At 43.8% G+C, this 14,252-nt stretch overlaps 1 protein-coding gene across 1 annotated transcript; it reads right to left on the reverse strand.

The window, feature by feature from the left end:
- Nucleotides 1–8,126: 8,126 nt before the first annotated feature.
- Nucleotides 8,127–13,961, reverse strand: HMGB3 (high mobility group box 3). The gene is made up of 5 exons (XM_030575781.1): nt 13,858–13,961; nt 11,035–11,191; nt 10,457–10,596; nt 9,730–9,904; nt 8,127–9,134 (listed from the first exon to the last, which is right to left on the reverse strand). The coding sequence occupies exons 2-5, from the start codon at nt 11,182–11,184 to the stop codon at nt 8,991–8,993; spliced, it is 609 nt and encodes a 202-aa protein (XP_030431641.1). The 5' UTR covers nt 11,185–11,191; nt 13,858–13,961; the 3' UTR covers nt 8,127–8,990.
- Between the last annotated feature and the right edge of the window lie 291 nt (nt 13,962–14,252).

Consider the following 14,252-nt stretch of genomic DNA (forward strand, 5'->3'; position numbering starts at 1 on the left):
CTTTCCTGGTCTAGATGCCAGGTTCTATTTACAAGGTGCTTCTTAAGGCATTTTCTAATACAATGCTTTTTTCCAGTCTAAACAGGACCCCAAAGAGATCTTGTATGATAGGGCTCTTATGTTGTAAGCACTGCATTTGGGATTTTGTGGCTAAAGCAGACCTCGTACTAAACTAGAATGTTTTTCCTAGAGTTTCTCATCTTTGCTACCAACAGTTCAAGTCCACATGCTCTTTGGAAAGCAAAAGAACGTAATGGGAGATGGAGAGGAGGAAAGGAAGAGAAACTTTGGGTAACTGGATTTAAAAGTGATCTACAAAGTGGGGGGAGTTGGTTTATGCCTTTGTTTGTTTCTTTAGGGCAATGTTTCCCAAACTTGGGATGCCGCTTGTTTAGGGAAAGCCCCTGGCGGGCCGAGACGGTTTGTTTACCTGCCGCATCTGCAGGTCCGGCCGATCGCGGCTCCCACTGGCCACAGTTCATTGCTCCAGGCCAATGGGAGCTGTTGGAAGCGGCTGCCAGTACGTCCCTCGGCCCGTGCCACTTCCAGCAGCTCCCATTGGCCTGGAGCAGTGAACTGCGGCCACTGGGAGCCACGATCGGCCGAACCTGCAGACACGGCAGGTAAACAAATCAGCCCGGCCCACCAGGGGCTTTCTCTGCACAAACGGCATTCCAAGTTTGGGAAACACTGCTTTAGGGCACCCAAAAGACTGAATAGTGGTTGTTGAAGGGTTTAGGGTTTTTTAACCTGCTTGTTTCACCTCCTTCAACCTATTAGGAATGCCAAGTTTGGTCTTCCTGGCTTTGCTGGAGAACTTTCTGGTGGTCTCAGGTGAGCACTCACACTTAGGCCTGGTCCACACTACAGCGTTAAATCGATTTAACGCTGTACCCGTCCACACTACAAGGCACTTAAAATCGATTTTAAGGGGTCTTAAAATCGATTTCTGTACTCCTGCTCAACGAGAGGAGTAACCCTAAAATCAATATTACTATATCGATTTAGGGTTAGTGTGGACGGAAATCGAAGTTATTGGTCCCATTCTTTTACTGAGCTACCCAGAGTGCACCGCTCCAGAAATCGATGGTAGCCTGGGACCATGGACGCACACCACCGAAGTAATGTGCCCTAGTGTGGACGCGTAAAATCAATTTTATAAAACCTGTTTTATAAAAACGATTTTATTAATTTCGATTTTACTCTGTAGTGTGGACATGGCCTTAAATTGAAAGCGGCGTGTATTCATCAGGTATTGTAGTTAGAGAGGTGTTAACAAAACCCAGAGCTTTTAACAGGGCACTGACCACTTGACTGGGAAACTGCAGAGCTGAGTTCTATTTTCTACTCTGCCAGGAATAAATCAAAATCTTTCTCTCTGAGATACCTTGTCCAGTCTCTTAATTCTTATATTGGCGTACTTCGATTAGTTCTCCAGTGACCATAAATTCTTGCAGGTTAGAGAAGGTTGCCTTTTTCCAATTAAAAAAAGAGTTTGTTTGTTTTTTAAATATAAACTTATATGTATTACATTTTTAAAAAAAACAGACCTTTGTAAATTCTAAAGAAGCAAGGTAAAGCCCAAGCATTTCTGCAGATCACCTCTAAGGCATTTTAGATTAGAAATACTATGTCTGGTCTGTCTTCTTTTGCTGGAAGACTATGGACTACTGGTGAGTTATCTAGATTGTGGCGTTGCAATGGAGCAAAACACCTGAGTAACAGTAAGGAGCAAGGGATATTTAGAAACTGCTTGATGATGTTTTGTGGGGGTTTGCAAATATATATTTTACACAAATTCCTGACAAACCTTTTGAGAGAAAAAGCTCTTTGTGAAAGATTTAAACACCCTTTGACCGAGAGCTGAGAAAGCTTCCACCAGTCACTGATACTTGTAACAAAATAAGCAGGAAGACAGAACTCTATATGCCTAAGATGAAAAGGAAATAAAATGCACCACACACACCTTTTTCCTTTAAAACTTTCTGGCTTCAAATCAAAAATCACAAAACTGGTCACAATTCACAAAAGGATGCAAATAATTGTTCTCTCTCTCTTTTGCAAGGCAGTCAGTCTTTCATAAATCATTCTCAAGAAATGTATGGTAGGCAGGCAAAAGCAATCAAATCTCTTTCCTTTTGTCAATTGCCTTTCATCACAAATGATCCCAAAGTACTTTACAACATTTCAGCTGTTCGTTTTTGTTAATTTTCTAAATTAACAGGAAGTAAATATTACATTTTGCAAGTAAAAAGTACTTATAAACAACACACTCTTAAAACCTGAAAGCCAAATCAAATTTGATTAAAAATAGAAGTGGGCTTACTATGATTAATTTCAATTCACACCCCTGAACTATTTGTGTTTTGGTGGAGGGATCCCTGTATATTATACATCATGTACCTTCTTATACAGGATCTTGGAAATTCTTCAGTCAATGCAGGTTTAGATAGGAATACAGCACTATCACAACAGTGCTTCCAAATCTATGAAAGATCCACACCAGAATTCAGAAGTGAATACTAAGCCTAAAATATGGTCAGAAAACCTTGATACGTAATGAGGAATGAGCGTTAGTTCAAAGCAATGGCCCTGCACACTGTTGAATGTCCTAAAAATGTCAGTGCCTGTGTTAAAGTTTCCCAGGCCCATCGCAAGGCTTAATTACTATTGTTCTGGCAATTCATGTTAGATTTGGTCAACCACACGAAATCACCCATGTCAGGGACACACTTACAAGAGGGTAGTCCCCACAATGTGGTTCAAACATTTCCACCTTGCAGTGCAGACGGGACGGATATTTGCTTTGATTGCTCCCACATGCACCGTGCTGTAGCCTCTAAAGAGCTAAACCTTGCTGTAGGACTGGGATTCTCAATCTCCAGAGTTCTTATCCTATTCCAAACAATGCACTCTGTGGCCTTGGCCAAGTCAATTACCTGCCTCTCTGCCTCAGCCTCAGCAGCCCATCTAAGAAAGAGGATAAGCCCTATTCAGCTACCTTGTAGGGCTGGTGAGGATATGCCATTCTCCTCAGGAATAAGAGAGGGACACCAGGGTGGAAACAAAACAGGAGAGAAGAATACTTACTACCTGGAAGACTGGGAGATGCAGCAAGCACCAGGTAGTTGCAGCTACTTGGGCTCTGCCAAACGTAAAGGGCCAGCCACTGAAAGGCATGCTGGGAAAAAAGTTCTTACAGGAGGACAACAGTGTCAAACAGAGTTCGTAAGACCAAGAAGCACCAGCATATTACATACATTATGAGGAATAGATGTTTGCAAAGCACTTTGAGCATACAGCTTAATCCTCACACATTAGTATGCAGAATGCCAAATTACAAACTTACTCTGAAAAAGAGGGACAAGGGTACTTCATAGGGCCTAAAAACTTCAGGTGAGGATGTTCATGACTTGGTCCCCTTTGCACTGCATGCTGGGATATGTTCAAGGAATAACTGTATTGGAACCAGGTCCCTGGAACAGTTTATTTTACAGTACAGTTGTAATTTATGGTTTGGTGTGCTGCCCTAATAAAAAGAGAAACATGTGACTTGCTAATTACTAGTGCCCATTCAATTACTTCCTCAGGGAGTTGGGTTTGGTTTCTGTCACTATGTCTACACTGGATCCCATCCAGGTATGCACTCCAGTGCCTAGCTCCTCCTGCTCCCAAGGACATACACCAGACCCTCACTAGAGCATGCATCTATATAGCACGAATTCGCATATAACACAGTCATGGCCCTGGAGCCCAAATTTAATTACTTTAAACTGCAATTAATTTTAACATGGTCCCTGCATTAACGCAGTACCGCGCATGGATCCCAAATCCTGTGTTCTAGCAAGGGTCTGGTGTACTTCTATTGTTAGCATGCTAGTTCAGAGCTAGTGTGGGACATCTCCACAAGTTGGAATTTCCATTTTCAGTGCAGACATACCCTGTGACTAATTAAAGGATCAGAGGGTAATTAAAAGGGGGCTTTGACAGAAGTGCAATACCAGAAGCCCAGCTCCACAATGATCCCAAGTCAACAGACAAGAAAGGCTGACCTATCATGCCCCAGAATCCCAAGGGTGTTCCTCTAGCCAAAAAAATCTTCCTGTGATAAGAGACACAACTTGCCTCACGAAGTGCTTAATCCAAACTGGTGTCCATTTACAATGTTAGTTTTTGTTTGTTTTAAATACTACCAAGAAATTAACTGTTCAAATGTAGCAGTTAGAGAAAACACATTGTTTTAAATATGCTGATATGTATGATAGGATTCCCAAAGTAGGGTCCCATTTTACCATGGAGCTGCAGTAGGGTCTACATTGTTTGCTCTTACATTGATTTCTCTTACATTGATTCAACATGTATTTGGGCTACAATTGTTAAGTAACTGGATTTTTAGGCCATTGATGAAAGTAGCAGCCCCATAGATGCATTGATACAAATACAACAGTGAGACTTTTTTTTTTTTAAATACAGGTTTTTGTGGAGACTGGCACTTGAAAGAATCACATGGTCTACTCTGCAGGCTATAACACTACCACTTTTTTTTTTTAATAGAAATTAAAAATATATTTATATCAGTTCATACAAAAAATAATCAGGTTTTCATCAAAAAACTTAAGTAAACCTTTCTGTCTTCAAGTATATCGTGACATCAGCTTAACATGCCTCATTGGGCCTTTATAATACAGATCTGGGTCTGATTTTCAGAGGTGCTGAGTACATGCCATTCCCAGTATAATTAAATGGAGTAGTGGGTGCTCGGTATTTTAAAAATCAGGGCTGCTACATTTGCATGATTCTTCCACATCAGTAGGGCCTGTCTGGTTAGTTCAGAGTACAACCTTGCGGTTAGTGTGTGGTTTCTGGAGAAGGATGTGTATTTTGCTAACAAGCTAGATTCAAGTCCTAAAGGCAGCTATCCTAAAATTCAAATAGAAACAAAAACAAATGTTCTTAGACCACCACTAAATAGTGGCACAGGACACTAATATGTACAGTTCTCCCAATGGCAAGGAACTCCTCTGTAATTTTTTGCCTAAAGCATTCAAGTGCTAGTGGTCACATCCCACTCTGAACACTTGTCTGTAAACATCTTTCTCCATCTGTGCCTTTAGATTGTAGGTCCTCTGAGGAAGGGACTTGATATGTCTGGCAATGATCTTCCACTGTGTACTACTAGATAAACTAGTCCCCTCGCTGGTTGAGCATTGTGCTCCTAAGTCTGCCCCTCTACAGTGGAGTGGAATGGATGTAACTGGAGGTCAGAATTTAATTCCATTTGATTCAGAAAGTTATCTTCCCCCTCGCCTAAGGTGCATTTGACCTTGATTTAAGGCTCTAACCACAGGGCAGATTAGAGGGATATCAACTTGAAAGTCACAATTTTCTGTCTATTTTACAGTTACTATTATCTACTTTTAACACTCAAGTACTATAACAGAAGTTAATGGAAAATATCCCATCTCTCTCCCCTGACCTTGTTCAGTCTAGTTTTGAAATCAATTTAAACAGTTGTAAGTTTTGAATTAAAAGTCACCCTAGTAACCAGGAAAGCAAAAGCACCTGTTTTAAAGAAAAAAAAAAACCCAAGCATTTCAAAATGTTTAGAACATACTATTTAAAAGAGAACTGGATAAATTCATGGAGGTTAAGTCCATTAATGGCTATTAGCCAGGATGGGTAAGGAATGGTTGCCCTAGCTTCTGTTTGTCAGAGGGAGGAAATGGGTGGCAGGAGAGAGATCACTTGATCATTGCCTGTTAGATTCACTCCTTCTAGGGCACCTGGCATTGGCCACTGTCGGTAGACAGATACTGGACTAGATGGACCTTTGGTCTGACCCAGTATGGCTGTTCTTATGTAAACGTGTGCTCTACCAGCCATTAGAGCTTCCTGCAGTTTCAAAAAAAAAAAAAAAAAAATTCAAGGTGATAGCACCTAAATGTAACAAAAGCCAATGGGAAAAAACATGTTATGTTCATTCACTCCATGCTATTTATCTGTACAGAAACTGTAAGAAGTATCATTACGACTGTAAAAAACACACCTGAAACATAGAAGTCTACTAAGTTGCAAGACCCTTATATAAGCAGTTCAGTTTTATATCATCTCAAAGCACAATATATCCTAGGACTTTGCAGGATGGTATTATGATTTGGAGTAGTTAGTAATGCATACGGCAAGACTGTAACCAACTGTGGCAACTCAGACTGAGTGTAGCTGAAACCATGTCTTATCTGGGCACTGCTTGGTAGTGTCAGCACTCAACTATTTTGGTTGCTCAGATGACTAAGCTGTTTGATTTACAATGAATTAATACGCAGACTTCCACAGGTAGTGACAGATACATTTCTACACTTAGTATGCCAAGTAAACAGCAAAAGGTATTACAGTTCCTGAAGGATACCCACCAGCACAATGTACATGTACCATCAATTGTGGATTTCCACTAGGAACTGTAATTTCCTTCCATCAAAAGGATCTTGGAATAGGAAAGGGGGTAGGGGAAGTGTACCTACTTTTTTGGTAATGCTCACATACTTAGAACTAAAAGTTAAGTTGCTTCCATGAGACAAGCCAGTTTAACCCCTCTTCTTCTGCATTAAATGTTTGCCTGCGCTTGAAATGCTAGTGGTACAGGTGCAGTGCTTCAATATAGACATTACCTCTGCCCAGGAGGGTTTCCCCACCAGGGTAGGTAATGCCTATCAGCAAGACCTCGCAACTACCTCAACGGAATTCCTCCATTAGCCTAGCACCATCTACAGGACGTGTCAGATCAAAACTAACTACACTGCTCAGGTGGTGTGGATCTCCCTCCCTCCCCCCCCTTCCACACCCTTGAGCAAAGTACCTGGTTCAACCTAGCTTTTAGCATAGCCCAGGTCTCAGTCACAATTCAGTCACTACAAGAGATTAAGTGATCCAACTGCAACTGAGGCTATTTAAAAAAAAAAAGTGGTGTTTATGAGACACGGCCACTTGCACTGTTCTATGAAGCATTTACTAGAATATTTACATTAACACAGCATTTTCTCGGTCAACCTGAGTGACATTTTATTCACATCACAAGCATTACACACTGTCTAAACTGTACACCTGCAATTTGGTTTGCATAAGCAATGCAAACAGGCTATAGCTGGGTATTTACCATAACTCATTATACTCTTGTAAACTTGCCACCTATGGTGATTTATGTTTCACCTCAATTAATGCAAAGATATTCCACTTCCATCTCTACAGTTGTGAAGTACACTCTCTGCTCTCCTCTGCGGACAGAGCAAAAAGGAACACAGATAGCAGGCAGCAAAAGGATGCTAGTTTTATTCTTTCAAAAATCATGCATTTTTGGTGCTCAGAAGAGTACCTCCAACTAATTTAAAGTAGTTACTTTCCTCTTTTATAAAAAGGACATCAAAATATCCCATGTGGAATGGTTCAGAGTCATGTGTCAGTGGACACAATATGTCTAGATATTCACAGAAGGGTAGTTACAGAACCTCAACCGACCTCCCCAGATCCAATTCACATACGTCGTTAAAGAAAGGCAAGTGTATTAGGTGCCTGTGCCACCACTTCTAGTTCAGCAGAGAAGCCAGGCGATTGTCTAGTATTTCTCCTGCCAACGAGCAGAACACTAGGAAAAAACCACAAGTCTGAAACAGTTTAACACAGGACAAAAAAGGCACATTTTAATATGTACAGCAATGCATTTGGGCTATAAATGTACCCAACACAACTGAAAAAAAAAGATCCAATTTAACGTATGCTTTTATAATTGTTCAATTGAATCAGCCTCATTCCTAGCCACCTACCTTTCTGCATCTCTGAATGCTGCTATATACACACACACAATTAGTCATGAATGTTCATTTAGGCTCCCATGTTCAAGTAATAAAATTCAAACTTGCATAGCATCTTACGCCACTCAGCCATAAACAGGTAAGATTGCATATTAGCTTGAGTAGCCATCTCTTTCAATTCAGCCAGTTTTAGCTAGCCACCATTTTTATCCTTGAGACAGAATGTTTCCTAAGTTACCCACCCTGAGGGATGCCACAAACTTCGAGATGAACTTTTTGCTGTTAAAGTACTTTTCAACCAGAAAATTTAGAATGTTGTCAAGAACAGTTTTAAAAACGTAATACTGTTTATTTTGCTTCAAAAAACATTTCAGCATTCTAAACATACAAAAAAACCAACATAACGTAGCAAATTTGTTTAAGTACAGAGTGTTTTTGAACTTCAATTGCTGCACTTGCTCTTCACTCCGGTGACAATGAAGAGAGGTCTACAGTTTCAGTTTAAAAAACTACCGCACTTAACTAAAAAAACCCATACACTTCTCATGCCAGCTGAACCCCCTTCCACAACTAAGAATGGCAGCAGAATGCTAATTTCACTATATACAGAAAGACAACTTTAAGCTAAATGGACGCCCACTGTAGTGTAAATAGATCTACCCTCACAGTGCATGCTTTGGGCCATGGCACCCTATGGAAGGTACAGCCGTCCAAAGTAATCACCCCTCCCTCAAGGCATCACAACTCTAAGCATGTACCACAAGAATTTGTCTAGTTTTTACAAACTATAGATATGTACAGTTTATAACCCAGGATTTTCTAGCCAATAACCATATAGTAACACCACCTTACAAATTAAAAAAAATGCTTGAAACATTTTTAAATGCTTTGTTACACCAACAGCAAAGTGCACAGAGTGAGGAGAACACTAGAGCGCCTTTCCATTTTAAAAATGTTTGGAAATATGTACAACTTTGATACAGTTTCAGGGTGCTCACTACACCCATGGCCACTTCATGTAAACCAGTTACAATTTCTAGAGCACTTTTAGAAACTACAATGCGATCAGAATCCGAATTTTGTAATTAAGCCTAATGAGGGCAACAGCACCATCTCAAATAAGAGGTGCTTCATTTATGGTGTTTCCCCTACTCTATGGTATTCACATCAGACAAATATCGTACAGTTTTATTCATCATCCTCATCTTCTTCATCCTCCTCTTCATCATCCTCATCCTCTTCATCTTCTTCCTCTACCTTTTTCCGAGCAGCTTTGGCTGCTGCACCCTTTGCACCATCAAACTTTCCTTTAGACTTGTAGTCTGCAACATCCTGCAAAGTCAAGAGGATGTCTTAATTTGCTGTATGTTTATTGCTTAGATGTAAGTGTACAGAGATACTAGCTTTCAGCAGCCTTCTCGCCAAAGGAAAGGCTGCTAGACCTCATCTACGGGCTTGTGGCTACCAAAGCGTACCTGAGTAGTCTAAGCATTAAGTTTGAATCCTGGGTTCATAAATTTAAAAAAAAAAGAACAAACAAGTTGTAAGAAACATTCACTTCCAGAAGTCAGAGATGTTTATGTAAATTTTATAGTGCTATTAAAAAAAGAAAAAAAAGAGACTGGTTTCTTCAGCAAAGCCAAAACTTCACTTCATAAGAGGTGGCGACAGGGATCTACCGTGTATCCCAGGGAGCAAGAAACTTGCCTGAAGTTTCCCAAAGGGTAAATTCAGCCATTATATGGAAGTTTAAGTGAACTATATATGTATCCAGCATACTATGTCTTGCTGCTAACCAGTCTCTAGATGTTACAGAAGCCATATAAACATGCCCCTGGGTAATATGGATCTCTTCATTAAAACTAAGTGTTTATGCCCATATCAGCTCTAACGTTACTAAGACGCTCAAGCTACAACCTAGCCTTACCTTTTCATATTTCTCCTTCAGTTTAGCTGCCTTATTATTGTAAGGCTGCTTTTCACCATCACTGAGGTTGTTCCACATTTCACCAAGTTTCTTTGCTACATCCCCAATAGATATGCCAGGATTTGTGGATTTGATCTTGGGACGGAATTCTGAACAGAACAGGAAGAAGCCAGACCTTGGAGAAAAGTTTCATATTAAAATGAGCATCTCAGAATCAAACTGAATATTAGAACTGGGAAAGCTTTCCAGCTCTTTCAACCATCAAGTCACCCAAATGATTCACAAGACTAGAGACTAACAGCTAGTATCTCTGAGGATGGGGAAGAAGCGTTTAAAAACAAAAAAGATATTTGGGTTTGCTTATGGACCCGGCTTGCAAAGCGTAAGTGTTGGAAAAATATGCAAGATTTTAAATTTGCATTATTTGAAGCAGAGTGTTTTGGATGCCAATTTATCACTTCCTTCCTCTTACTATTTTAGATTTAGTTGATAGAAGATATCAATTTTGCAACTGTCCAGCTATTTTAGTCACGTTACTTAGTGCTCCACAAATTGAGGATTTCAGCTGTCAGAAAGTTTATAAACTGGTATTAATAAACCTATTTCATGTTATCATATTCTAGCAGTGATTGGGTGTTCAATTTTCACCTAGAGAAAGCTACAACTGCAACAGCTAACATATGAATAGCTCAACTCAAAGTAACAGCATTGTGAGAAAGTTACTTACGGTGGCCGTTTTGGGGCATTAGGATCCTTCTTCTTCTTGCCACCCTTAGCTGGGCCATAATCCTTCATTTCCCGATCATACCGTACCTTGTCGGCTTTTGCCATTTCATCAAATTTGGACTTCTCTTTGCCTGACATGGTCTGAAAGAAGATACACAGTAGATGAGCACTCAAGTTAGTGAGTTTCCCTTTTCAGTTGGAGGTACGTACTGTGTCTTCACTGGACTGAGGCTACCTTAGAGGACAAGGGGTCGCATCAAAGCACAGTCCCAAATGGGAGTCTCAGCAAGGGCCAATAATTGAATTGGCCTAAAGCCTCCTCCTTCTATAGTTAGGCTATTAAAATAGCAGGAGGTGGCCTCTTGGTAGAGGTGTGCAGGAAAAGAAAGGACGCGTGTATGGTGGAGAGAGAAGTTTCCAATGCAGTCTAAACTTTCCCGATCCCTAGAAATCATGGACAAAATTAAGAATGGGATAGGGATTGAAAAGAAAGTCAATCTCCGATTTAAACAAGTGTCACAAGAAGTTACAATTCTAGAAAGACAGCTGTCACTTCAAGACAATAGTGAATTAAAGTACCTTCCACCTTTCTGAGCACTTCTTGGAAAACTCTGCAAAGTTGACTGGAACCTCTGGGTTCTTCTTCTTATGTTCCTCACGGCATGTCTGCACAAAGAAGGCATAAGCAGACATCTTGCCCTTAGGCTTCTTCGGGTCACCTTTAGCCATCTTGTCTCTGTAAGGAGGAGAAAAAGATAAATCACAGATATAAACTGTTCTACTAAGTAAACACTCAGGTTGAATATGGACAGAAGTGATGCTGCCTCAAGTAGTGTGTCATTATAGAGAGATTAAAATGTTTAATAATTTGTCTTAATTTTTTATAATTTTATTTATAAATATACATTTAAAATATTTGTTTGAGTTGGCTGCCACATTAGAGCTTGAACAGACTGCATAATGCCAGCCCAAGAGTTATTCCTTCAGGAGAGCTAGAGTTCACATGTAAGCAACTGTCACCCAACAGGAAAGGTTCCACTGATTTCCCCCTGGTATAAATGCAATAATTGTGGTTACAAAAGGTGTGCAAATAAGGGCCAGTTTCAAACACAATATCACCTGCCAACCTCTGCAAGACTAGAAGGATTTGCTTTTGCTCCACCAAGTGACCTGGTTTAGAGGTGTCACGGTCAGCGCAAGGATGTGATTAGCAAGTTACCAATGCTAACTTTTGGGTGGTGTTAAAAAAAAAATTTTAATTTTTCTAGCCTCCTGCAGTAATATTTTTCATGTGCAGCCTCTCAAAATTTTATTTTTTATTGGACTAATATTAATATTTAATTGTGCATCCTAATCCCACATGGGCAATAAAAGTGGATTTCCAGAATCATTTCCACCTCTGCCCCCCCATTCTGTAAAGTGCTACAGACAGACATTTTCATCTCCTCCAAACACCTTAAAAAAAAATTCGGAGGGGGCAGAGGAGAGAGAAATCCCGTTTCGGTCACATATTAAGAGGCAGCAAATCTGTTTGCAAAGTTTCAGATTAAAAGGCAGGGTTGTTTTATGTTTTTACTCCCCCTTCTTTGCTTCCCGCCATCTTCCACTCCCCCCTTTGCCAAGGTCACAGCAAAAATAGAGACACCCCCCCTTTTCGCATATTGCCCAGGGCAAGGGGCATTTGCGCTGCTGCGAATGGGGCCAGTGCAGCCTGGATGTGCCCAGCTCAGCAGCGCGCTCCTTTGCCTGAGACTCCAGTGGAAGGAGGGGAGAGAGGGAAAAAAAAAAAAAAAGACAGGTCACCAAGACACCAATAATTCATCTTCCATTTTGTGAAATGCTTCTTCATGAAAGAAAGTGCCCCTGAAATGAGCCCCTGTGCTGGCCTGGGGGTGGCCCCGGGCGGGGGGCACAGCCTGGCAGGGCTGGGGCAGAGTATGGGGCTCTCGCCCGTGCCATAGGAGTATCTATAGCCTTGCTGCTAGGCAGGGATATAGAGAAGTGGTTGCTGTTCTCCTCGCCCATAGCCGGCTCCATTCGCTAAAATGGCTTCTCTAAGGCAGTGAGGCTGCTATGCCTAACAAAGCCGCACAGCCCCCTCTGCCCAACTAACGCCTCTCCGCGGGGGCTCCCGGGCGCCCAGCCCCCCCCAAACCACCCCGCGCCCTAGAAAAACCTCTGCTCTGTCCTGCCTGGGGGGGCTGGGGGGCGTGGGGGCCGGGGCAAGGGCAGGAGAGGGGAGTTAAAGCGCCACCCCCCCCTCCTCCCATGTCCCTGCCTAGCGCAATACTCTGTATAACAAAGACTCCCGTGCAGCCATTACAGCCCAGGCTGCGCTCAGCCGCGCCGAGGGGGAAAAGTGCAAAAAGCCCCCAAACGACCCCCAGCCACCCCGCCAAGCACAAGGGGCGATAGGGAAAAAGGAACCGGGGCGAAAGCGAAAGGTCTGGGCGCTCTGCGGGGCTCCTGAGCGGAGATTTCCCCCGCCTAGATCCCCCCTCCCGATCGCTGTGCTGCTTACACGTCTTTCTTCCTTAGCCGGAGCTCTCAAGCGCCAGCCATGTTAATGCCCACAGCAGAGGGAAAGCGGCGCAAGAAAGAGGTGGCTTGGGGCTTCAGCCAGGGCACCGGGGCACGAAACCCACCTCGCCGGGCAGGGGAAGAGAAGCTAGAAGGGAAGCGAATAAATCGGGGGAGCGGGGCTAGCGGGATCGCGAGTAAAAAACTGTTTCGCCGGGGCACACGGGCGCAGCGCGCAGGGTTTATCCCTGTCAGATGCTAAAGCGACAGCCATATTAATGCAGAGTAGACAGCGGGCACAGCACTGCGCACGGCCGGCAACTTCCACCGCCGGCAGCCCCGCGGATCCCACCCGGGGCAGGGGCAGAGACGCGCCGCGCCGCGCCTTTTCCCAGTCACTTTAAGAGTGAAAAAATCCCTGCCCGGGCGGGGGAGCCCAGAGTTAGCCCCGGTGCAGTCCCTGCACCAGCCCCATCGCTCCGGGCAGCGCGACACGGGGAAACGCTCCACACTTCGCGCGCCTAGCGGGATACTCCGCGGAGTAGGGGCACCCCTGCGGGAGGGGGGACCCGGGAGAGAAGAGGGGATTTGGGGAGGGTGCTGAAGCCCTCTCCCCGGTAGCTCCCCAGCACAGCTGGAGCGGCACCCAGCAGCTGGACCCAGGAGCATTTCTTGCCGTGGGAACCGCGGAGCGGAGAGACGGGGGAAGGGGGAAAAGTTTTTTAATAAAGCAGGGGAGGGGGAAAGCCCGCGGAGAGGGAAGGGAGAGAGAAAAGGGAGCGGAGGAGGAAGAGAAAAGGGGGATCGGGCGCGGGGGGGAGGGGCGAGGGCAGCCGCCCCCCGAAAAGTTGCCCGTCGGAGCCGCGGCGGAGCCGAACGTACCTGTATTGTTCGCTAGTCTGGGCAGTAGCTGGAGCGCAGGGCACGACGCTGGGCTCAGCACTGCTCGGCTCAGCCTCGCGTTGGCTGCCTCCGAGAGCGGCCTGATTGGCTGCCGGGCTCCACCGTTTAAAAGAACCTCCTCGCCCCGCCATTGGAAGGGACGCTCATGAATATGAATCCCAGCCGGGCACCGATTGGCCGGCGCCGGCCCAGGTCATTCATTCAAAAGAACACCCGCCTGGGGAAGAGGAGCCGGCCGCTGGGGAAAAGTTTGCAGCAGCAGCAGCGAGGGGTACTGCCGCGGCTGGCCGGGCTAGCCCAGTCTCCGGGCCCACGCTTCTGCCTCGGCCGCATCTGCGGGACCATGCGCTCTGCTCCGCTCTCCTGTGCGCCTG

The sequence above is a fragment of the Gopherus evgoodei genome, chromosome 9, assembly GCF_007399415.2.
Source record: "Gopherus evgoodei ecotype Sinaloan lineage chromosome 9, rGopEvg1_v1.p, whole genome shotgun sequence".
NCBI classification, from domain to species: Eukaryota; Metazoa; Chordata; order Testudines; family Testudinidae; genus Gopherus; species Gopherus evgoodei.